The sequence below is a fragment of the Primulina eburnea genome, chromosome 9 (genome assembly GCF_022965805.1).
Source record: "Primulina eburnea isolate SZY01 chromosome 9, ASM2296580v1, whole genome shotgun sequence".
Taxonomy (NCBI): domain Eukaryota; kingdom Viridiplantae; phylum Streptophyta; class Magnoliopsida; order Lamiales; family Gesneriaceae; genus Primulina; species Primulina eburnea.
In genome coordinates this window covers 31,096,778-31,122,066 of record NC_133109.1, presented here as the reverse complement: position 1 = coordinate 31,122,066, position 25,289 = coordinate 31,096,778, and the positions used below count along the sequence as shown (strand labels likewise).

Sequence of the window (25,289 nt, the reverse complement as noted above, 5' to 3'; positions counted from 1 at the left end):
TAATATGAATAATAAAAATATTGATTTTAACAAAATTAACAACAAAATAAAATAAAAATGAGATACTTCTACAAATTTAAATACAAATATATCAGCAAATTTGTCAAGTATTTCTTAATTTCAGTCAAGTAATATGTCTGAATAAAGGAGCACATCATTACATCCTTACTTGAGATCACATGCGTTGTTGTTCTCTAGAAGCATGTAGAATGTTTTAGAGCCTAACAAATTAACAAAAATTGATTCTTTTATTGTTAATTATAGATTATCTCACATACATTTGTATATATACTCATGTAATTACACAGTTCTGAATATAGTCAAACACTTAAAATTCCTCCAATCAAATTCTGCCTTATTGGTTTTCTATCTATTTCAAAATATTTATTAATTTTTTAATGTTAACTTATATGAAAAAAATTAACATGCTTGACTTTAAAATTGAATTTATAAATAACGTTAATTATTGAAATCTGAGGCATATAAATTTTGTTTTAATTTAAGAGAGCGAGTGGCCATGTTGTACTCCATTGATTACTCCCCAGGCAACCAAGGGCACAGTATTCAATTTCATAAAAGAATGCAGAAAGGTAACTTCATTTGCACAGCACAAACTCAGTGCAGCTTCCAACCAATCATAGATTCATCCTCTAGTATGTCCTCAAAATCCACAACCAAAGTAGCAAATGATACAGAAAATAAGACCCCCTAAGCAGCATATTCTACTGAAAAAGTAACCATACATCCGAACCAGAGCCAAAACCAGAACCAGAACTCATCATCATAAATGCTACACAACAACGAAATCAGCAAATTTACACACCATGTGTACTCATACAAGCCTACATGATTTACATTCTTGACCTATGTATGTATATAAGAAAAGATAATGATCCACAACTAAAGAACACAGCAAGTCTGCAAACCAACAGCTTCAAAAACCTGCACCAAATGTGAATAATCATTTTTGTCGCCAATATTATGATCAAACGAATTTAACATACACATTTACATTTAAGACTAATATCTGACAACCTTTCAAATCTTGCCATTAGTTGATATTTCCAAGCAACCATTGTTCTCCGCTTTTTCATCGTCCTGTTGGGATGCAGTTTCCTACAGAAAAATCAGCCATTTTGTCTCATAAATGTTGACCAAAGAAAAGGAAGTGGAAAACTATTCAAAAACATAACAGTGAAAGCGTAATGTAGTTGCAATGCAAATCTCTGTTTTTGAAATATGAGCGAGCAAATAAGATAGCACATCAACATAACATCAAAGATGACCTAAAAAAAGAAGAGAAAAACCTAGATATCTATGAACTTGCATGTAATCCACAAATGCATATTATATATGACGAAATTTGTTGGTGCGCAACAAAAGGCGATTCTCTAATAACAGGAAACTACCTTAGAGTCTCCTATGGTTCTTTCAACAGCAACTGTTGTTGTTACTTCTTGAATAGTGATGATTTTATCTATACATACACTGGTTTTGACTTCACCAACGGGAGTCTGATCAAATGGCACCACAACGTTATCAATCTGGGGCACACTTAATTTCTCACTCAAACTGCACAGAAAGAAAAAATGAACTTGCATAGAGAATCAATACGCAGCATCAACAACATGAATTGATAGGTCTGAGAGTACCATAGGGTGGCAGCTTCTAATTCAAGTTGTGTTGACACATCTTTCTCTTTCCTTCTCTTTTTGTTACTTGGTCTTTGCTCCAGTAAGTTATCAGCACACCGTTTCAGCCACGAAAAAGAAGCAGTGATAGGTGAAGATGATTTCAGAGACTTTGTTATATCATGTTCAAACCCATTGCTAATGTTATCGTTTTGATCCAAAGCTAATTCATTTTGCGGATTCAAAAAGCTTGAAGATTTCTGAATATTTGCCTGCAATGTGGATAGGTGCATCTCCTTGTCAGCAATACTATCCAATCTGTCTTTCAAATCTTCCAGTTTTTTCAAACTATCTATCTGAGCAAGAATCTCCTCTCTATCTGCACGTAGCAATTCCCTTTGTTTCCCCAGCTTCTCTCTCTGCACCTTAAGCTCGTCTATAGAATTATTCAGCTCTGCCCATTCCTGGTCCCTCTTCTCCCGATCCAGATTTATTTCCTTTCTTTCAGCATCCAGTCTCTTCATTTCAGAGTTAACATGCTCTAGTTCCTTTTGCACAGTTTCTTTGAGAGAATTAATATGTTGGAGTTCTTTCTTTTTATCTTCCTCAATCTCCATTTCTCTTTCTTTAAGATAGCTCTCAATTTCCTCACGCCTTTTACTAACACAATTCTCCAGCTCTTCTTTCTGCAACTCCATATCGAGCAAGAAATCTGAGCGTTCTTTCTGAAACTTACTGAACCATTCAGAGCGTTCATGCTCAAGTTCACTCATAAATGCTTCGCGATCACGGGAAAGTGACTCAAGATCTTGTTTATATTGATCTCTCATTGCAGTCCTCTCTGCTATCAAACTATCACGCTCATCCTTCAGAAATTTAGAGATGATTAACTTCTCTTCAGTAATATGCTCAGCTTGTCTTGCCAGCTCTTCTCTTTTCTCATCAATTGACTCCCACTCGGCTTCAAATTTCGCCTTCTCTTCTTTTAAGCGTTCTGCCTCAGCATCAATTTCCTGCTTTTGAGCACTTACAGTATCGATCTCTTCTTTGAGTCTCAATTCAAGTGCGATAAATTCATTTGTTTCACTTTTCATCGCCTTCACTTTCTCTTCTGCATCATTAATAAATTTTTTCTTCTTCTCCAGAGAATCCAAAGACCTTTGCAGGTCAATCATTTTCTGACTGATCTCTTCTTTCTCCACTTGGAGAGAGCGTTTCTTCGATTCCAACTCTTCTTCTGCAGTGAAAAGATTCTTCTCTTTCTCTTCAACTAAACTTGACCTCTCCTCCACTTCTTTTTCACGTTCTTGAAGACGTTTTGATTCAATATCCAGTTCAAGTTCTCTTTCTGAGATATAATCCTCTCTTTGCTTCATATCTAACTCTCTTAACTCCCATGCACGTCTCCTCGCATTCATTTCATCTTCCATTAATTTGCGTCTATTTACTAACTCTGTCTCAAAAGCAGAGTTCTTCTTCTGAAGAGCGGCTTCATGATTAGAAATTAATTCTTGAACATTATCCTGCAAGGTACCGATATGAAAATTGAGGAGGGGACGGAAAGTTCCAGGGTGAATAGCATTCGCCTTCTAAAATAATAATTTATTCCCTAAATCGGTACATTAACTAAAATGACCGTTTTGCATGTAACTTTTGAAGCACCTATATACACAAGCAAATTCCTGCTCATGCTGCACACACAGATATGATTACATACAAACAGTGATACACTGATATATATATATATATATATATATATATATATATAAGTTCGACCGTTTGTATCCTGACTTATTTCATTTAGAGCAGTTTACTTACAGATTCTTTACTGGAAAGTTTAGCTTGTAACAGAAGTAAATCTTCCTCCTTCTTGAGAAGATCACACTCTCTTCTGATCACAGCCTAGAACCAAGCAAAATTTTAAAATAAATTACCGTGTTAATAATCCTATATCCAAGACTTGCCAATACAGGAAGCAACGAAGAGAACTAATAATGAAATATATAAGCATAATGACTTATTGGCAACCAAAGAAATCGAAAATCATATGTTAACCTCCTCTCTTGCTGACAAAGAACTTGTTCTCAATTCCAGGGCTAGTTTTTCCTCATTCAGGGATCTTTGGTCTTTCTCCAAGCTTGACTTCAAATCCTCCATCTTTTTTTCAAATCTCTCCAACTCTTGAGTTCTAGTGAAGACATATTCCTCCCTCTGGTTTAGCAAGCCCTGCGCTTCAAGTAGTCTTTCTTGTGTAAGTTGCTGAGCTTTCTGCCTTTCGGATAAGGATAGCCTCTCATGCTGGATGTCTTTCTCTTTAACATCAAGCCTTCATAATAATGACAAAATGGGTATCATCAACCACTTCAGAAAGTTAATAAATGAACTAAAAACTTACTCTGACTTCAATGTCGTCATACGCCTCCTTAGATCATCTTCACGTTCTTCAACTTCATGCAACTTCCTTTCAGCAATTCGATGGTAGCGACTCGCCTCTGCTTCCAAACATTCAGCTGCTCTCTGTTTCTCCTCGGCCTCTAACAACTTATTATTAGCATCTTCCACCATATTTTGTGCCTCAGCATATTTACTTTCTGCAGCAACTTTCGCCTCTGCATATTCTGCCCGCAGCTCATGCAATGTCTTCTCGATCTGAGGAAAACATCGAGTCAGGAACACATTGCGATGAACCTCAAATACTTATGCAAAGTATATATCATAACAAAATTACATTCTTAAGACATTCTTTCTCAATTCCAAGTGCCTTCCTCAGACTATCTTCCCGCTTCTTGGCACCTGCCAAATCAGAGACATGAGAAGCTTGTAACCGCTTATACTTCAGTTCAGTAGATTCGGCCACAGATTTAGCTTCCTCGAACTTTGAAAGCCACTCCTTTCTCTCCAGAATGAGAAGGCCCATGTGATGTTGGTGCTCGTATAACTATAAAAGCCAGTGCAGGTAACGTCAATGGCTAACAAATACTACACGCGTAAATACACTTATTTGCACCAATACACTCGCGGAAAAGATAAAGACATTAAAATATCCAATACAGTGAGTAATTAATGAAATATTTCCCGCTGTAATACTTGAAACCAAAAATCAAAGCATAAAATAATCGCTAAGAAACAAACGCTCATTTTCTTAATATTCTCTAGCAAGGAAGAACGAACAACAACAAAAACCACCCAATGAATCTTTTAAGTGCTAAAATTAAAACCCACTCCAGAAAATCGAGAGAATTACTCAAAAAAAAGTTTTTTAAAAAAAGAACTACTCCAAAAAATTATAACAAACGTTAATTTATTACCTCAGCTTCAAGTTTTGCGATGTATGCTATCAACGCAGCTTTATCCCTCCGTTTAATGGACTCTTCATCAAAGCCTGATTCTTTCAGCCTTTTCCACAAAACTTCATCGGTCAAAGGGGTTTTCAAAGCCCTAACTGAACCTGGATTCGGAGAAAGTGCAACGGTGGCAGGTGCCCTGGGAGTCAGTGCTAACTTCTCCGTTTGAGAACTCGAGCTAGCCATCAATTGATCGAAGCCCTGTAATTGCAATGCTTCAAAAAATTCCTTTTTTTCTCAAATTTCTGCTTCGAATGGCTGGAATTTGAGTTCGGTGTGGTTCTTCAGTTCAGAAAGGCGTGGACTCCACTACCTACTTTTTCTCCACCATTTCATGTATTTCTCCCTTTTATTATGTTCTCTCGATATTCGACGCCGTTTCCGGGTTTAATAATGGGAAATGGAATCGGGTGGGTTGTCAAAGTAATATTAAATTGAGAAGTTAATAATTATTGCCTTAATTAGATTATAAAACTTATTTATTTATGGCAGTTGACCGAGGATTACTTACACATGCGTCAATCTAATATTTTTCAATAATCACTAGGTCAAATGCATTACCTTTCCCAAATTTAGAAGATATTATATGTTTTGGACTGGGTGGTCGAGTAGAGGTCGAGTCAACATTGAGTAATTTCTCAGTTTGCTCGAATAACTCGCGAGCTTCATCAAATTTAGAAGATGTTGTATGTTTTGGACAAGGTGGTCGAGTTGAGTTCGAGTAGCTCGAGTCGTTATTGAGTAATTTTTGAGTTTTCTCGAATAATTCGCTAGCTTCATATATATATATATATATATATATATATATATGTATATATATATATATATATATATTTCATCACATTCAATGGGTGAGTGATATCTCATCGATGCTCACAAAGGTGTGTACGGTAGGTGTGCAGGATATCAAAACTGTATGTATATATATATAAATCATTTGAAAAAAAAAAATGGAAATCGAGTTTTCGATCTTGTTCTCGAGCTCGACTAACTCGATACATTATCGATTCCAGCTCGAATTTGATCGAGCTCGAGTAGTTGAAATTTGTTGGGTACAATAATTGTCCTTACTTGGTAGAGCGATCGAACCATGATGTTTGAGCTGCTGTGCGGTTTAAAAGATTTGAGTTGCACTATTATCACCAGTCATAGCTTTTGGTAAAGCGACAAACGCTCGATCCTACAATTGATATCAGAGCCAATGTCATGGGTTCAATCAAGGAGTGCAATTATTGAGAGAGAAATTTTTAGGTGCAATAATTGTCCTTCTTTGGTAGAGCGATCGAACCATGGTGCTTGAGCTGCTGTGCGGTTTAAAATATTTGAGTTGCACCATTACCACTAGCTATAGCTTTTGGTAAAGCGGCAAACACTCGGTCCTATAAAATTTTTCACGACTCAAGAGCTCGACTCGCTCGATCGTAACCCTATTCTAGACCCACAAATCCCACCCTTTGATATTTTTTTTAAAAACCTTTTTACTTTTTAGAAACGAACTAGAAATGACAATAAATTAAAAAATAATCGAGTTTGATCTCGAACTGACCTATTTGAACTGAGTTCGAACATATTTCTGTCTAAATATTAGAGGTCATATTAAAATTCAAAACTTTAATATTTGAAAATCACTTGCCACCATCAACCAAACCATTTCATATAACCAAATTAAGCAGCCAAAAAAAAAAAAAAAATCTTTGGAACAACGAGAAAAAATGTGAGATGGCTTAGCATATGCTTGAGTCGGTATAGAATTTAGAGAACGCGAAGTGTGATTTTCCGTAGAGGAGAAAAAGAAAGAGGGAATGAAAGAATAATATATTTTTATTTATTTTATTAATAATATACCTTTTTATTTTTATTTATTATCTTATTGTGAGATGAAAAAATATGTTGACAATTATCATATTAGGTTATTATTATTATTATCTATAAATATACACAGTTACATATATAATATATCGGGTAAATATACTCAACAATTTATGCTATATACTATGTATATGGCATAATGCAATTCACACAAATCTCTCATGTTTTAAATTATACAAAATATATTCGAGGAGGTTATTTTCTAAAAAAAAAAAAAATTCTGTAAAGTTAAAAAAAAATTCCAAAAAAAGACGTAAATGAGATACGAATTACTGTTTTTTTTTTAGTGAAAAGGCCTCGACGATCTAGGAATTGCGATACAATAATTTCCAATTCTAGGATATAGAATGGGAGTGAGTCTCATGTGAGACGGGTCAACTCTACCCATATTCACAATAAAAAGTAATATTCTTAGCATAAAAAATAATATTTTTTCATGGGTGACCCAAATAAGAGATCTGTATCACAAATATGACCGTGAGACCGTCTCACACAAGTTTTTGCCGTATAATGGATATATAAAACTTATTTTAAACATAAAATAATGAATAATTTATAAAATTCAAAAATAATAATAATAAACACATCGACAATTAAAATTAGATATAAAATGTAATGATATATTAAAAAAAAATTTATTATCATGAGAAAACTAAGTTTATTACAACCTGATCTAAATAATAGCTAATAATATTAAGAAAAAACTTGTGTGAGACGGTTTCACAGGTCGTATTTTATGAGAGAGATCTCTTATTTGGGTCATCCATGAAAAAATATTATTTTTGTGCTAAGATTATTACTTTTTTTATTATAAATATGGGTAAACACCTGTCTCAAAAATAAAGTTTCGTGGGATCTTCTTCTAAGAGACATACTCATACTATTATATATCGTAGTATGGAAAACAAATTACCTTTATCAATAATTCCAAATTTTGTTTTCCCAACTTTTAATGTTTATTAACATAAAAATTATATTTTTTTGTTGAACATTTTTGAAAAAATGACACCAAAATCCGATTCGGTCGACGTTGACTCTAAGGACACTGTCCTGAACCAGCCGATGCATGACATGTGGCAAGTACTTTCTGTTTTAAAAAAATGCATGAATTTATTTTTATTTATAATTATTTGTGAATTTTGAAAAACTCAACCATGGTTTATTTTAACAAATACCAATTTTTATTTATTCCGCATAATTTTTCAGATCTAGAAACTGAAGACTCCATTTTCACGATTTCTCACCTCAAACGCAGAAGAATTCGACGGAGACTCTCTCGAGAAGAATGAATGTGAACAGTGTTGAAGATGTTTACTTGTGTACATTGCATCTTACTTGCAAGGGTATAAAGCAGCTTGGCATTTCCCACCTTCGAATTCTATGTTTGTCTTTTTAATTTTATGCCTTATTTTTATTATTCTACTAAGGATTAGCAGCATCAAGCCGTTCATCATCAAGTTCAACATGGCAAGCAACATCAGAGAAAGTTTTAATGCTATCATTGTGAGTCAAATTGACTTTCAGATGCTCCCACTTTTCAGGAAGAGATCGGATTAAAGCTTAAACATGTTGCTCGTCAAAGAAGATATGACCAGCTGAAGTCAATTCATGTATCATGTTTGACATAATTCTTAAATTTTGTTTGATGTTGTGATCAGCTTATTTCTTGTAAGTGTCAAACTTGATAGTCAATTGCCTATACTGAGCAGTGTTACCCACACGAGGATCCTGCATGACTTGGTTGATATCCTCTAAGGCATCTTGCTCATCAAGCACATTCTCAATCTTATGGCGCCAAGTATCATAGTTGTCACCATTCAGTTTGTCACATTTGTTGAGATCAGCAATGATAGATTTTGATGTCATGGTATGTATATTTTAGAGGTGATAACATATGTTAATGCTCATTAAATGTGCACTTTTAGTTTTTTACTTAAAATTAGAATCTATAATGATTTAACATAAAGCATAGACTCGAAATTTTAATAAATTCCCAATCGTCATCTACAATCCTAATGTTGCATCATCGTAAATTTAATTTTTAAGCAACAAAAAAATATCAATTGATTTTAGGTGAGAATAACTGAAAATCTTCCAACTTAAAACTCCCACTTAATTTGGGATATCTCAATGAATTCCAAGATAAACATGTATTAAAATAAACTAACATCAAAGTTTACGATACATGTTTCTATTTAAACATAGATAAAACACACGCTATATTACATATGTCACATAATATGCCCATATAAAAAACATCGAAATAAACATACATAATAACAAGTAATCTTTCTAAAGAAAATCTAATTTTTTTTTTATTTTTACACATGCGGAATATCATTTTGGTCATTCTCTTCGAGAGCTTATCTGATGGAGCAAATTTCAAAAGACGAACTCCAGAATTTATCTATAAAGATAAAGTCTTTTTCTTCTCAAGTTCGATATCTTTCTCACATATCTTAATCAATGACGACTTCATCTCATCAAGGTAGATCATTGATCCTCTATGGTTAAAGTATATCATCGATTATGTTATTCCAACATCCAGTTAGAGAATCTTTTAATAGTCCAACTATTACATCATGTTCAAAATGATGACCCAAATGCATAAGATATAAACATTTGTTATCCCAAACTTTAATATGTTGAGGCAAGGTGTGTGTGGATCCATTTTATAATGTTTAAACATGTGATACTTTGTTATTCGTTCCAGAGCTCTTTGAACTTTAGCTTTTCTCCGGAGGATACTTAGAATGTGTTTAATTCTTGTTATATCTTTAAGATGAGAGAAAATATTAGATTGGACACAAAAATCAACCTTAATATTTAATATTCAAGATGAAAATTTTTTATACATCATAACAAAATCTCATTCTCAATATTATTGACAGATACACACACACATATATACATATACATATATATATATATGTATATGTAGTAAAACACATAAAACTCCCATTATAAATCAAGTATAGCCACACACAAAAATAATTTCAATACAATATATTTCAATTTCTTCAGAATTTTTTAAGAAGGAAAAAAACGGTGAACCATATCTATGACTATTGTCCTTTTTTTTCTTCTTTTCTTCATGTGAGCATGTGACGGTTCATTTCACCCTACCTTGTGAGGCACTGTCCCCATAAGATGATCAAAGGCCCAGATTTAAACACACATACACCCCATGAGGTGATCAAAGGCCTAAATTTAATCACCATGTAAAATCAATGGCTGAGATCCTGTGTGGGCACTGCCCACAGGGGTAGGGTCGAGTTAACCGCATGTGACCCATTGATATCCCATTGATGGACCCGCTATCTCTGTCACATCCCTAGCTCCAATGGAGGACAGATCCATCAAAGATCCATGTATTCTCCTATAAATATCAGGTTTGAGTGTTTTATTCATTCATTCACTATATTGTTTTTCAGCAGCACCTTTAGCTGCTCGCCACTTATATCCTCAGTTTCTGACTTAAGCGTCGGAGGGGCTACGTCAGGACACCCTCCTGACCACCTTATAATGGTTTTATTCTTGATTTCAGGCTCGGGACAATTCTGACACCTGCGTCTGGACTAGTGACACTTGCTGGAATCAGACCTTAAATTTCCAATGATTATCACCCATCATTTTCATATTTATTGGACCCGTCATTTTCATAAATATGAAATGTAGGATTATAAGCATTTCATTTGAAAAAAAAATTAATTTCAAATATCATATGTCTGGTGGTGCATTTAAAAAAAAAAACAGAACGTACGATGATCTCCATAACCATGAATCTCAAATGGTGCTCCTTCGAAGCAAAATGAAAACATGTTTCAATTTTATAATCACATGAAACAAGCTGTGAGGAATTAGATTCAACATCATAACTGTTAGGACCAATGGAATCCGGATATCTTCACACTGGTATGATATTGTCCACTTTGGGTTTTAACCCTCATGGTTTTGCTTTTGAAACCACCCAAAAGGCCTCATACCAATGGAGATATCATTCCATCTTTATTAACACGTGATCTTTTCCTAGATCTTCCAATGTGGGACTTTGGTTGCATCCCAACAATCCTCCCCTCAAACGAAGTTCCACTATTATTCTCATAGTCCGAGCCTCCCCTCAAGCCTTATTCGTCCTCCAATCGAGGTTACTCCACTTCACTGCGTTGGAGCGTACGCCTTACATGAATACTGGGAGCATTAACCACCTCGAGAGTTTAATCAAGGATTTTTATCAGGAGCCCTCACCTCCTTCGTTTAGGTATCGAGGATTCCAACCACACGGCTCGATCTAGACCATGGCTCTGATACCACTTGTTAGGACCGATGGAATCCGGATATCTCCACACTGGTATGATATTGTCCACTTTGGGTTTTAACCCTCATGGTTTTGCTTTTGGAACCACCCAAAAGGCCTCATACTAATGGAGATATCATTTCATCTTTATTAACACATGATCTTTCCCTAGATCTTCCAATGTGGGACTTTGGTTGCATCCCAACAATAACATTAAAAAACAAAACCCACCGCTTGGCAAAAAACAAAGCATAATTGTGAGATTATCGTATCAAATATTTCATTTTGAACACATTTGTTTCTTCATTCTCATTCTTCCTTACTTCATATATATTTATTTTCGAGAATAAATTTTACATGCATATGAAGTTTTGGAATTAACATTGAACGAACATAAAACATTATCGAAATGCATAAAAAAAACAAGTTAATATCAACTAGCATATGGCTCTGGTACAAATGACGGAAAAATAACATTAATCTCATGTGGATATAGAATAATCATATCATTCGATTTAAGATCTTTTGTAGTTGATTTACTAACCTTCTTCGATAATATTAATACACTTCCATGTCTAACGCCGATCACGAATGGAAGGGAATCGATTTTCACAAACCAAAAATAAAACAATGGTGATATTTTCTTTTGGATTTTTCTTGCAAAAGTCTTCGGTCACTTTTCATGTATTGATAATATGATATATTCAAGAGCCAAATCTTTTTTTATTTTATTTTATACTATGACTGGAGGTATTTATTATAAAAAACAATTTTCTTTGTAGAAAAAGAAGCTTTAATTTACTTTAATTCAAGAGCAAATGATCAATAAATGAACATTCCAATAGTTAAATACGTATTCAGTTCTTGTTATCTGATTTTTTTCTGCAGTTGTTGTCTAACACAAAAATGTTACTGCACTCGCTGGAGCTACATGTGTTTTTTGGATGAAATCCGACGTAAAACATTGAGAATCTGATATTGATATATGATATTTGAGTATTTCATGTTTCAGACCTAACACTTATATATAATTTTTAAATATCCAAACATGTAAAACAAATTTTGGTATTGATGACACGTATTTTTTTCCAAATGAAAATTGGTACAAAACACTAGAAATGTTGTATTAATATATCATATTTCAGTATATACTGTTTTAAACCGAGTTTCATCCAAAAAATAATTGTTGATTAAAGAGTGCAGAAACGTTGTTTGTGTGAATCAACGATTGCAAAGAAAATTTTAATCTGACAAAGACTGAGCACATATTTATTTGTGTCGTTGAAGATTTAAATGAAATCTCCTTTAATTCAAATATATTAAATAAATGAGTTCGAAAACAGTATATGAATCGTTAAACAAAATAAATTAGAATTCGTAAACATCCAATTTCCGTCACATAATTTAATTAATGAACAATACAAATTCATAAAAAAATTATTTTTATTACAAGATTTGTATTTTTATTTTATAAATTGATAATAAAATGTAAATTATGAATCTAGATGTTCAGAAATTTAATTCGAAGGAGTATGGAAATTTAAACTTGAAAAAAAAACACCCTTTATCCTAATGGAATATTCTTTTTAAGGCAAAAACTTATGTGAGACGATCTCACGGGTCGCATTTTATGAGACTGATCACTTATTTGGGTCATCCATGAATAAACATTATTTTTTATGCAAAAAGCATTACTTTTTACTGTGAATATCAGCAAGGTTGACCGATGATAAAGATATGTGAGACCGTCTTACAAGAAATATACTATTTTTTTTTATAAATCATCACAAGTATTTACTTCACATGAATAAAAGTGTGTTTGTTTTCCTAATTTTTAGGCATTTACAACACAAGGCTTTGAACCAGTTCCTACTAATAAGATGTTAATTGACTCGTATATCAAGATTCAAGAAATCTAGAACAAAAGAGCACACTACCCACTCCATGTACAAAAATATACAAACCGAAAAAACCATCTTGTATTCAACTAGAACATGCACAACAAAATCCTTCATAACTCCAGTTTAATTCCCATAAATAACATTCTCAGCGCAAATCCATCTTCATTACCAGAAGCAAACAAGGCGATTGAAATGTCTGGCAGATTTCTTTAATGCCATCAACAATCCCGTTACATCGTCCAAAATGATTACTGTTAAAACTAGTGATGGACCCAAGAATTTAGCAAAAACAGATTAATGAATTTTGGCTGGCGAATACATAAATAGCACACTTTAATTTTCTCTTTTGTTTTGAGGGTGCATGATCCAGTCCTTGAGCAAACTAAGTTGCCCCACCAACAAAATCAGCTGGTTTGAGTTTCTTCAACAGAAATAATGTGTACGCATCTTTCCACTTCTCTCGAATCCCAAAATAACTTCAGAATGACCCATTCTTTTGTATCATCCCACTAAATCAAGCACACAAACCTCAAAAAAATTGGATCATTCCACCCAAATATGAAAGTGATTGTTTTTTAAGTATGTTTCTGTATGGCGACATAATAAAAGGTGTTCATATTTACAACATCCAATATAGAACTGCTCCTGAGCAAATGAAGTTACGAGTACAAAAAGATAGTTTGCTACACAGAGAAGTGCAGAAAAATATTAGAACATTATATAACACTCATAATCTGACTTCTAAGGATTTCGGTAACTCAAAGATCATAAAAGTAAATAGGTAAAGTAACTTCAGAAGCCATGCTTTCTTTTTTTCTGAATCTTGTCTGTAGAGAAGGAACTCAACAGATGCCGCGAATTACTAAGCTCACGAGGAATAGCAGCACCAGATAATTTCAAAATTTCAACCAACTCAGGAAATAGTTTCTTATTTTCATCATTCACAAAGACAATTGCTGTACCAGATTCCCCCCTTCGAGACGCTCTTCCAATCTGGTGAACATACTCCTCGATCGAATTTGGAATGTCAAATATAATCACCTGCCTCACTGGACGAAGATCAACTCCTCGACCCAAAACCCCTGTGGCCACTACCACATCGACCTCACCAACCAAAAACGACCTCAATATATCTCTCCTCTCCTCCATCGGTTTTTCCCCGTGGATTGATAGAGCTTTGATTCCAGTTGCTGTTGTAATTGCTTCAGAAAGGAGATCTGCCCCCAGTCTTGAATCCACAAACACCACAACGGGGGGCTTAAAATGCTGATTGCTTGTCAAAATGTCAAAAAGCTTCAGCTTCTTTTTCTTGGACTCAACCCAAATCAAAATCTGTTTCACAGCCTCATTAGGCTCGTTTGGCTTTCCGACTGAGATATGAGCAATATCCCTTGCCAACGAGTTTGCCACCTTCGCCACTTGTTTTGAAATGGTAGCAGAGAACATTAACACTTGGGGCTGTGATAAAGCCCGAAAAATTTGCATTACTTGCTCGTAAAATCCCTGTGCTACCATCCAATCCACCTCGTCAAGAACAAGAATTGATATGCTATCTAACTCGAAATCATGCTTGGTTAACAGATCAATCAATCTTCCAGGGGTTCCCACAATCATCGACACCCCTTGCTTGATACGATAGACTTGTCCTGCCATTGCCTCACCACCAACAACTAATGCTGTCTTAAAGGGCAAACCCTTGCCAAGCAACTTAGCTTGTTCCTCAACTTGAATACAGAGTTCTCTAGTTGGAGTGAGAATCAACGCCAGCGGTTTTTGTGGGTTGTTTTTAACTTTTACACAATGAGAAACTATAGGAACCAGAAAAGAACCAGTTTTTCCTGATCCAGTCTCAGCAGAGACAAGGATGCTCTGTCCGATTAATGCAGTTGGGATGGCTTGCATTTGTACAGGCGTTGGCATCTCATATCCTTCAGCTTCTAAGTTTTGCACAAGCTTCTGAGGAAGATCACAAGAACTAAAAGACAAAATAGGTTCCGGAATCGAATCTCCACGTACAAAGATCTCAAGTTTTTCCCTGAGCAGATCAATCTGGTAATTGGTGAGACATTGAGGTCTCGGCTTATTGTTATTCCCATCCTGAACATAGTAGCACTCATCGGTTGCTGGTAGTTTCACCAAAGGTCGTTGTGCGGATAAAGACCGTGATTCTTCCAGCAGGTAGAGTAGTCTCTTCTTACACTCAAGACTGCAAATATCATCATCAGTTTCATCACATATGTATTCACCATATCGTCCACATATAACACACAGAGGCTCCCCTGGTAAAGCTTGTCTTTGCTCCCAACATCTCTCTTTCACCTCATTCCCTGCATCAAACATTAAAAGGATAATAATGAAACTATGAATCAACATCTTAAATAGACCAGTAGCCTCATTCAACAACCCGTTCAACAAATCATACATCTCACTCAGCATAACCGTAAATTTAGATATTAGGCACATAGGCCACCAATTGAAAACCAAATACTATGACTCTTGCCAAAGCATAGAAAAGCTTAAACCAAGAGGGAACCCTTTTTCTCATGGTAGGTAGAGGGGTTCTTTTTGAAACTATGGGTTAATCCCATGCCTCTCCCAGTCATCGGAGAGGCTACTTTTCATCCATGAAACAAGATGTTCTGTGATCATAACTAATCAATAAACAGAGAATGACTACATAAAAATGTTACACATAGAATTGAATCTCATTACAACAAGCACCGAAAAGTGAGGTATTAAAACCTAGAAGATGGGTAAAGTTGAATTTCAGACAATAATAATAAAAAATCCCACGAAAACATAACACAACGAAATCAGGGCCCCAACTGTCAAATATATTTCCGCACCCTTCAAATTAGAGAAACGTAGTTGCCGCAATCCCCGAGAATTCTTAATTTTCCGGGATGAAAAACAATAACATTAACTTTCGAGCAAAATTTAAGCCGTAGTTCACTAAAAAATCACCTGAAGCTTGATCGTCATCGGCATTGGCAGCTAGAGAACTTTCACACGGATCACCCATTTTTCACCCCTTCCAATATTTCAATACAAATAACAAAGCGAACTCAAAAACAAAGAATTTCTGATTAAAACTTCGAGAAACCGTACACCAAAAATTATATCAGATTTGCTGCGTGTTACCTCTCCGGATTAAAAACAAGCAAGAAACTATGGACGGCGGTTCATATCAGTTTCGGGTCGAAAGAGAACAAGTAGTAAAGCCCAATTGACAAAGCCCAAATTCTAATATCATTGAAACTCAGAAAGCCCGTGATTGAAAGTTGAGTGTTTGGCCCATTTGTGTCTACTATATTGGTTATAGTTGTTACAGTAGCAAGGACACGTGTCATTTAAATATTAGCTATATTTACGTTCCTCGAAGATCCATCGGTCCTCCGCATTTGATTTGGGTTCTACAATAACTGTCGATTATAGTTAAAACAACTGTGATACATATTAATCGTCTCATTCCACGAGTCATCGAGCTCGGGTGTAATTTAATATGAGTAGGTCTCTTGTGAGAAGTCTCAAGAATCTTGACTGTAAGAAGGGTCAACTCTACCGATATTCACAATAAAAAGCAATAAATTTTCATAAAAAGTAATATTTTTTCTTGGATGACTCAAATAAGATGTATGTATCATAAAATACGACTCGTGAGATCGTCTCACACAAGTTTATGTCATTTAATATTTGGTTAGATATTGAATTGGGCATCAAGGGTTTTTCTATTATTATTTCTATTCGAGCAACTTGGATCTATTTATTTTTCATGTATCGATGTATATATATATATTAGACTGGGAAACCAAAATATGCATGGAGGTGTGGATTTTGATATCTATTATTTGTTTGAAAAAAATATTTTGTATACAAGTGAGGTATGATAGATATAGCCAAAAGAATAATTTCACCTTATTATCATAACTAGAAAAAGGCAAGAGATTTCATTAAAACATTCGCAACGACAAAAGTTATTTTCCCAGTGATGTTCAAGAAAAGCACGTCGCAAATGTTATTGTTTACGGCGTGTCTTTCCATGTATGCTGTTAAATTTTTTTATATTTAATATAAGCGACAACGTGCAATTTTTTCACGTCGTAAATAGTTATTTCTGCAATGCTACACAAAAAAAAAAAAAAATTGTATATAATTTGAAAAATATAGCCAAAAGTATGATTTCACATCATTATCATTACGGAAAGGCAAGAGATTTCATTAAGACTTGGATAAATCATTCATGAAATATCCAAATTTATATGTTAACTTCTGAACATAATTTTATATCGTATTTCATGTATATATGGATATCAATGAAATGTCTCCAATAAGAAACAAAATAATTTGATCACAAATTAGCCAAAACCCAATTATACATTGGGAAAAAAAAGAAAAAAAAAAAGAAAAAAAGAAAAGAAAAGAAGAAGAAAGTGAAATTGGAATTGTTGCCAATATATTATCGATCTCGTTCACAATCACGATCACTAGAGGATAGATGAAGTACCCATTTTTTAAGTAATATTCTCCTCGAGTCCTTGACTGAAAAATTATCCAAAAAACCATTGCTAACATTATTCTTGCTTTGGTGATCAATGGCATCGACAAAAGATTTCAACCTTTGCATTGCGAGATTTAGTGTCTCTTCCGACATATTGGCGTAACAAATCCGGAACCAACCGGGTTCGACGCAGTGGCACGACGACCCGGGCGAAATGTTCAACCCTACTTCGTACACTATCTTCTTCCACAGCTCCATTTCTGCTTCAAAAGTGTTGCAACCCAAAAGATGTCTCATGTCTACCCAAGAAAATAGTCCCGCATTGCTTTCCAGGCACGAAATCCCGGCATCTTCCAGCCCCCGAACGAGCATTTTGTGCCGGTTTTCGAGCCTTTTTTTATTCTCGACAACGTATTTCCTGGCAAACTTTTTGTCCGAAAGCATCGCGGACAGAAGATACTGTGTTTGCGAAGAAACCAGTCCGAAACTCGACATTTTGGTGGCCGTCGCCACAACCGTGGGGTTGTTTGAATATATTGCTCCAACACGGAAACCCGGAAGACCAAGATCCTTTGACAGACTGTAGACAATGTGAACCCGGTTCCAAACTTCTGTATCCACGTAATTCCGGTCCATAAGAACCTTCATCACACTGACAAAGCTTGGGGAGTTAAAAACGGTGCCAGAATATATCTCGTCGCTGATTAGATGAATACCTTTCAACTCGATGAAGTTGATTAAAAGATTCAGTTCTTCGTCGCTCAGTGTTATTCCTAGCGGATTCGAAGGATTCGTGACTAGTACTCCCTTAACCTTGAGATTACGCTTTTGTGCCGTGTGGTAGGCTTCTTCAAGAGCTGGTTTTGTGATTCTGAATCCGTTTGAGCTAGTACATTGTATCGGAACGATTTCGACTCCAGTTCGCCATTTAAGATCTCTGTCAAAGCTGCACATATTAAGTGTAATTGGATAATTAGTACAAGAACATGCAACCAAGATAATAATAATATAATTTTCTTAAAATTTGATACATTTATTAATTTGTAGCGAGAGCTACATGTTGTCCTTAAATCATATTTGTTTAAGTACGTGTGTGTTTCATTGATGATTTTTTCTTTCTTGACTAAATAAATTTTAATGGAGTTAACATCAAACTTTTAAGCAACATATAATATTAATTAATATAATATATTATTCTTTAGATATAGGATATATAATATATAGATAGGGCGTCGTCATTATAACTACATAAGCTTGAAAATGTAGACTTTTTGGTAAGTGTGGTACTCCATCAATTATCAAACAAAAAGTCAAAACAAGTATTTAGTTAGCTTGGTCCAACATTGATTTCAAAGTAATCTAATAAATGAAATTTGAAGTTCATGATTAAAAGTTATAAATAACAAAATATACACGTACGTACCCTGGATAGTATGGAGTGGGGAGAAGAAAAGCATCGCCGGGCTCGGCGAGGCAAAAAACGAGGGCTTCGTTGGCGGAGGTGGCCCCGGCGGTGAGTACTAGGTTTTTTGGATCAAAACTTACTTTGTTTCCTCGGATTTCTGCCATAAATTGTGCCAAAGCCTGTGCATGTACATACAAATATATACTTACTTCATATTTATTGATCATGCCACTACAAGAAAAAACCAATACAACAACACACTTTTAACAACGGTTTTTGCTAAAATGCACGCTCACATTCTTGAAAGCAGGAAGACCGTGATAATCCTGAAAGAGAGCAAGCTCTCTAAAAATGGACTCCCCATTTCTACTGAAACTTGCTGCATCTGGATTTTCCGCGAGCCACGATTCGAGTAAATCGAAAGAGAGCTGTACGTACACAACATAAAAACAAAGAAAAAGAGTCGGTAAGATTAATAAACCAAAAAAGAAGAAAAACCAATATTCCCTCCAAAAATGAAACCTGATTCTCTGCAAGACCCATCTGAATAATTCCATTGGGGTTTCGGACCTCATCGTACGGATTCTTCTCGTACTCCTGCCATCCCAGAAAGTAGGAGGAATCTTGGCCGTGAGATTCGCACGTGGCTTTCCTCGACAGATTCATTTTCTAATTCCGATCCCTCGAAAAAATGGCACTCTTCGAAGAGATTTTAATCTCAAAATCCGAGCTTGGGGCGTGAAATCTTAGAGAGAGAGTCGAGAATGTGTTAGAGAGAGAAAATGCTCGAGATTCTTGGAATGGAACGACATCGGGATTCCCATGTATATATAGAGAGAGCAGTACGAGTACTAAAGTCATTTTCTTGCCCCCTCTTTTTGTCATGTGTTCGATTTGCGTATCCCACGCGCTTGCCAGTTAAGTCACGCTCCTTTTAAATAAATCCGTGTAATCTGAGTGTATGAAGTCTAAATCAAAGTAGGTGGTTAATTAATTAGTTAGTAGTTATTATTGCCAATAATATTTAATGTGCATCAATCGATGTCGCGTTTAGTTGGAGAAGCACGAGTTGATTTGGCATTGCTTCCACCTATAAATTAGAAAACATTAAAAATATATAATTAGGAACTGTAAATCTAAGTTTCACTTTTGTCAAAACTTAATTCTGATAATTTGAAAATGAAAAAAATTTGTGTGACACAGTGTCACATGTCGTATTTTGTGAGACATGTCTCTTATTTGGTTAATCCATGAAAAAATATTATTTTTTATGCTAAGAGTATTACTTTTTATTGTGAATATCGGTAGGGTTGACCTGTCTCACAGATAAAGATTCGTGAGAGCGTCTCACAAGAGACCTATTCTTTGAAAAGTCCCAACAAGGTGTGTAATTACAGGGAGTATTTTATTTGTTATAGATGGCTCCGCAAAAAGTCCAATTCGGGGAAAAAAATTGGGATCTTTGTTTTTTAACATATGAGAGATCGAGAAGCCAGGAGATACCGGGGGTGAGAAACCAACCTGAGTAAAGGAGGTGTGTTTATAAAAATCATCACCGGGTATGCGATACCAGGAAAGCTGATAAGATTATTACATGCTCCTACAAACCCGGGCTCATTGCTTAGTCCGACAGCATAAGAAGACCAAGATGATGGATCAAAGACCTTGTCCACGGGTGGACCAGGGATCGGAATCCTCTCTATGTCACATCGCGACTAGTGCCTTGGCATCTTGGGACAGGTACCGATTATGGGCCAACAGATATGGGCCACTATGCTTTTAAATCATTAGCATGTCAGTCAGTACATGTAGAGGTGATGTGATGAGACTGAAAAAATTATGAGTTGTTAGTAGTGACAATGTCACATGCTCAATGCATGGGGAGTTGTTCAATCATGAGGAGTAGTCGGGTTTTTTCCTATAAATACTCAGGTTTGCTCAATCATATAGAACATTCACTTGATATTTTCACACTCACTTACTATATACTTCCTATATAGCATTCTCATTTCATTTGGATGAATACTCGATTGACTTGAGCGTTAGAGTGACTACGTTAAAAACCCTTCTGACGTCACTCTAATGTTCTTTGCTTTCCCGATGCACAAGTCACTCAGCTCCGGATACTTTGTACGGTTACCAGTATTCTCAATAAAAGAATACGACCCAACTGATAAATTGTTCATTCAACTCATCCAATTTATCCAGACATATATGTATATATTTAAGCATTGTCCTACACTTAGAAATTTGCCGATTATGCAATTTTTTGTCAACGAGGAGTTCCTAAATTAAAAAAGAGCAACTACTTCTTTGACTTTGAATTTTTTATAATTAATAATGACATTGCAAATTGTAATATCAGATGTAGTAGCTTAGAAATAGATTTTTATAAATTTACTATTCGTTTTCATTTTTATCTAGCTTTTTTCAGTTACGGTCACGTATATATATCGAGATATATAATTACTTTTTATGGGTATTTTATCTTTGTTAATTTATTTTTAGAATAAACTTTGATATCCAATCAAAGATATATAGTTACTCTAAAATATAAATTTATTATTTATGAAATATGCTGTGGACAGCATCGTGTATGGTAATAGCTCCTTTTTTAAATTATAATTATTAACATTTTTATTAGTCAACTCTGAAAATGAAAAGCAAGTAAATCCAAATTTTGACCATTTGGTGTATGGGCGAATTAATAATTAAGTCAAAATAATAGCATTTCCATTTTCTCTTAATTAAACTTTAATATAAAATTATTTAGTATATATTTCTATATTACGATTACATTTGTGAATCATATGTTATTCGGTTGGAATATCGTTACCCTCAGTACCACTACTTTAGTCAAATAGATCAGAAGTTGAGAGTAATTTCAATAATAATTTGACTATTATTATATAATGACACCAAATCTAATAAAATTTAATTAAAAAATCATAAAACTTTATCTTGTTTATTTTTTAGGTTTTGATTTGCTAAATTTTCAAAGTTTGTTTTGGTAAACTAACATTTTATTTCGACTATTTTGATTCAATTGCTGATGTGACACTGATATCACACCGAAAAAATACTGACATGATATTAAGAAATGAATACGTAACCTCGAAAATTGATGATTTGTCATATGTCACGTCAGCGATATGGCCAAAGTAATCTAAAATTAAATTTAACAAGTTAACGAACTAAAACTCAAAATCGAACAAGTTAATATAAAAAAAATCATTTTTTCCCAAAAAACTGCAATGTGTTCTTATGTAACAGAGTATTCTTACATTTTTATATTTCATAATTATAAAAATATCTTATTTTTCAATCTCATGTCATATTTGATTTTGTAAATATTATAACTAAAGTAAAAACTTGTGTGAGACGGTCTCACAGATCGTATTTTGTGAGATTGATCTCTTATTTGAGTTATCAATGAAAAAGTATTACTTTTTATGCTAAGAGTATTACTTTTTATTGTGAATATCGATAGGATTGATATGTCTCATAGATAAATATTCGTGACATCATCTCACAAAAAACCTACTCTATAACTAAATCAAAACTGGAACAAAATATATATACTACATAATATTCATAATATATTATATTACACGTATGTGTGAACGCTAGTATAATATAATATGAGCTAAAATTTAACCAGCCTGACCATTAATTCCTAGCCAGCTGACTCAACTGCCAGACCATAGGTTAAAAAGTCATCGGATTAATAAATTAAATGATGACGTGGGATATCTACTTCTAATTTAAACTTGTGGGCTGTTCCATGCACCTTAATTATTATTTTCATAGGGTGATACCATATTCAATTTTTTTAACATATTTTTCCAAATGTAAATGCAATAAAACAACAATCACAAAAACTTTTATAAAATAGTTTTATGACTCAATTTTGAAAAACAGATCTTCTATTTAAGTCATTAATTAAAAAATAATATTGTTTATGTCAAAATTATTACTTATTATTGTAAATATGTGGATGATTGACACGTCTACGTCTCACTAGAGACCCTACTATAAAGTAACATATACATACACACGTATATGTATACGTGCAAATTGAACGATACAATGCTTTATCTGGGTACGTCAGTTATTACCGTAGAAAAAAAAAATCAATCGAGAAATAGGACCCATTTGGGAGAATAGTGTACTTTTGTTTTGTTTTTGTACTTGTATCTTCCCAATATTGGAGATATATATCATTGTTTTCAGTCTTGGAAACAAATGTGTCCTTCTATGTATTAAACATCATTTTCCCAATAAAAATTAGTAAAAATTAAGTACAACATTTTGGAATACCTGAGATTATATTTGAATTGAAGAATTTAAAACTAAATATTTTAAATCTGTAATAACAAACTAACAATAGATTTCAAATCTCAATTAGTCGTTTTCGATCGTTATTGTATATTTTTAATTACAAATCCTCCTCTCAAACACTTCATAACATAAGATCGGACCTTATGCTTCTCAATACTAGTGTATGCATGGTATAACTTGTCTAATGGGTCGATCTACAACTCTTAGGTATTTTATCTAATCGATGTGAGACAACTAACACACATCCCTCATGCTCAGAAATGAACATCTGGAGCGTGAAGTTTACGAATGACTCAATTATGGATAGAACATAACTATAGAACATGAGCTCTGATATCATGTTAAGATTGGAACTTGGACCTAACTAAACACTAAAAGCTAGCTCAAGAGGGGAAGATTGTCCAAATCCATATAGCAACTTTAAAGGATTTTATTTAACTGGGACACCTAACATAAACAAAATTAAAAACATAATTCCACACATTGCATTATTAGTTTATTATTACATGTGCCTATGGTATGCTATTACTTATTTATTTTATAGGTCAAAAAACTAGATGTGAAGCACAAAACGACAATCGACGAAACATGCTCCAAAGTCAACGAGAGCTACACTTAACAACTCGACCGTATATCATCCGCAATAGGGCACACGTAAATGCATGGAAACTCAACGAACACAACTCAAAAACAAACAAACAAAACAAAAAATGGTAGGGTTTTGTTTTGACTTTTGGGCGAAGTCAAACAGTTATTCTGATCTTGAAGTCAACATTACATTAAATGTAGTATATATTATTCAGAAATCCCATTTCAAAGCTTTGAAAGGGAAGTGGAAAATAGTACTTAATAAGGAGTTACAAAGTCAATGCCGTGAGGAACAAAGTATACGTACGTCCCAGCAAATTGTTCTTTTGTTGCCAAAAAACAGACACTTGGCGCCTCAATTAGTGCGTGCTTTGAGGCCAAAGGAATCAATGGTCTCAGTAATGAGAAATTAGTATGTCTTGAATTCTAAAATTTCAGCTTTATGTTATTGAGTAGGTCTCATGTGAGACCGTCTCACGGATCTCACTCTGTGAGACAGGTCAATCCGGCCCATATTCACAATAAAAAGTAATAGTCTTAGCATAAAAAGTAATACTTTTTCATGGATTATCCAAATAAAGATCCTTATCACAAAATATGACTCATGAGACCGTCTCACACAAGTTTTTGTCTATGTTATTTGGAAACATTAACATCGATATACGAGTAATATCTAGGGACCTTTTTCCAAATTCTACTAGAAATTATAAATGCGTGTCACGTCCTGAGCCCGGGCCCGCGGCTGCGTGACTGCACAATGGGCCCCTATAGCAACTACTTCGTATTCGTCCTCGCTTTACGAAAATGATTAACCCAAGTTGCTATAGAAGTCCATTGTAAGCCATTTTAAACTCATTTTTAAATCTTTCATTTTTTGATGTGAGACAAGGGTATCACAATCACCCCTCCTTCAGAACACGACGTCCTCGTCGCGGCCTGACCCCTCGATCCACCAGCACCGAGAATCTAGAGGTGGCTCCTACGGGTTCAAGAGGTGGCTGCCGTCATGTAGCACTTTGCCCCGCAGGTTCAAGAGGTGGCTCCCATGCACGTAGCACTTTGCCCCGCATAGCACTTATTTCCCGGTGTTCTATGCCGGTGACCGGCTCTGATACCATTCTGTCACGTCCCGAGCCCGGGCCCGCGGCTGCGTGACTGCACAATGGGCCCCTATAGCAACTACTTCGTATTCGTCCTCGCTTTATGAAAATGATTAATCCAAGTTGCTATAGAAGTCCATTGTAAGCCATTTTAAACTCATTTTTAAATCTTTCATTTTTTGATGTGGGACAAGGGTATCACAATGCGAATCTAGTAATTTGGTGGGAAAATTATAATTTTAGTCTTGTAAATTGATTTATTTTTTGTTTAGTCGCGTGACTTGCAAAGTTTGGTTCATACAGTCGAATATGACT

At 34.6% G+C, this 25,289-nt stretch overlaps 3 protein-coding genes across 7 annotated transcripts; all 3 read right to left on the bottom strand.

Moving 5' to 3' along the window:
* Nucleotides 1-762: 762 nt before the first annotated feature.
* LOC140841647 (uncharacterized) lies at nucleotides 763-5,330 on the bottom strand. Of its 5 annotated transcripts, none has more exons than XM_073209204.1 (9): nucleotides 4,940-5,330; nucleotides 4,360-4,569; nucleotides 4,027-4,280; nucleotides 3,687-3,957; nucleotides 3,450-3,533; nucleotides 1,653-3,154; nucleotides 1,410-1,572; nucleotides 1,036-1,116; nucleotides 763-943 (listed from the first exon to the last, which is right to left on the bottom strand). In XM_073209204.1, the coding sequence occupies exons 1-8, from the start codon at nucleotides 5,159-5,161 to the stop codon at nucleotides 1,039-1,041; spliced, it is 2,784 nt and encodes a 927-aa protein (XP_073065305.1). In that variant the 5' UTR covers nucleotides 5,162-5,330; the 3' UTR covers nucleotides 763-943; nucleotides 1,036-1,038. The 5 variants fall into 5 exon arrangements, with proteins under 5 accessions (XP_073065305.1, XP_073065306.1, XP_073065309.1 ...); XM_073209205.1 differs by having other exon boundaries at nucleotides 763-942; nucleotides 1,050-1,116; XM_073209208.1 differs by having other exon boundaries at nucleotides 763-942; nucleotides 1,036-1,098.
* Nucleotides 5,331-13,658: 8,328 nt separating this feature from the next.
* Nucleotides 13,659-16,223, bottom strand: LOC140841646 (DEAD-box ATP-dependent RNA helicase 41). The gene is made up of 2 exons (XM_073209202.1): nucleotides 16,007-16,223; nucleotides 13,659-15,369 (listed from the first exon to the last, which is right to left on the bottom strand). Exons 1-2 carry the CDS (start codon nucleotides 16,062-16,064, stop codon nucleotides 13,835-13,837), a joined length of 1,593 nt encoding a protein of 530 aa, XP_073065303.1. The 5' UTR covers nucleotides 16,065-16,223; the 3' UTR covers nucleotides 13,659-13,834.
* Nucleotides 16,224-17,397: 1,174 nt separating this feature from the next.
* Nucleotides 17,398-19,730, bottom strand: LOC140841644 (1-aminocyclopropane-1-carboxylate synthase 3-like). The gene is made up of 4 exons (XM_073209201.1): nucleotides 19,468-19,730; nucleotides 19,242-19,373; nucleotides 18,964-19,124; nucleotides 17,398-18,486 (listed from the first exon to the last, which is right to left on the bottom strand). The coding sequence occupies exons 1-4, from the start codon at nucleotides 19,609-19,611 to the stop codon at nucleotides 17,499-17,501; spliced, it is 1,425 nt and encodes a 474-aa protein (XP_073065302.1). The 5' UTR covers nucleotides 19,612-19,730; the 3' UTR covers nucleotides 17,398-17,498.
* Between the last annotated feature and the right edge of the window lie 5,559 nt (nucleotides 19,731-25,289).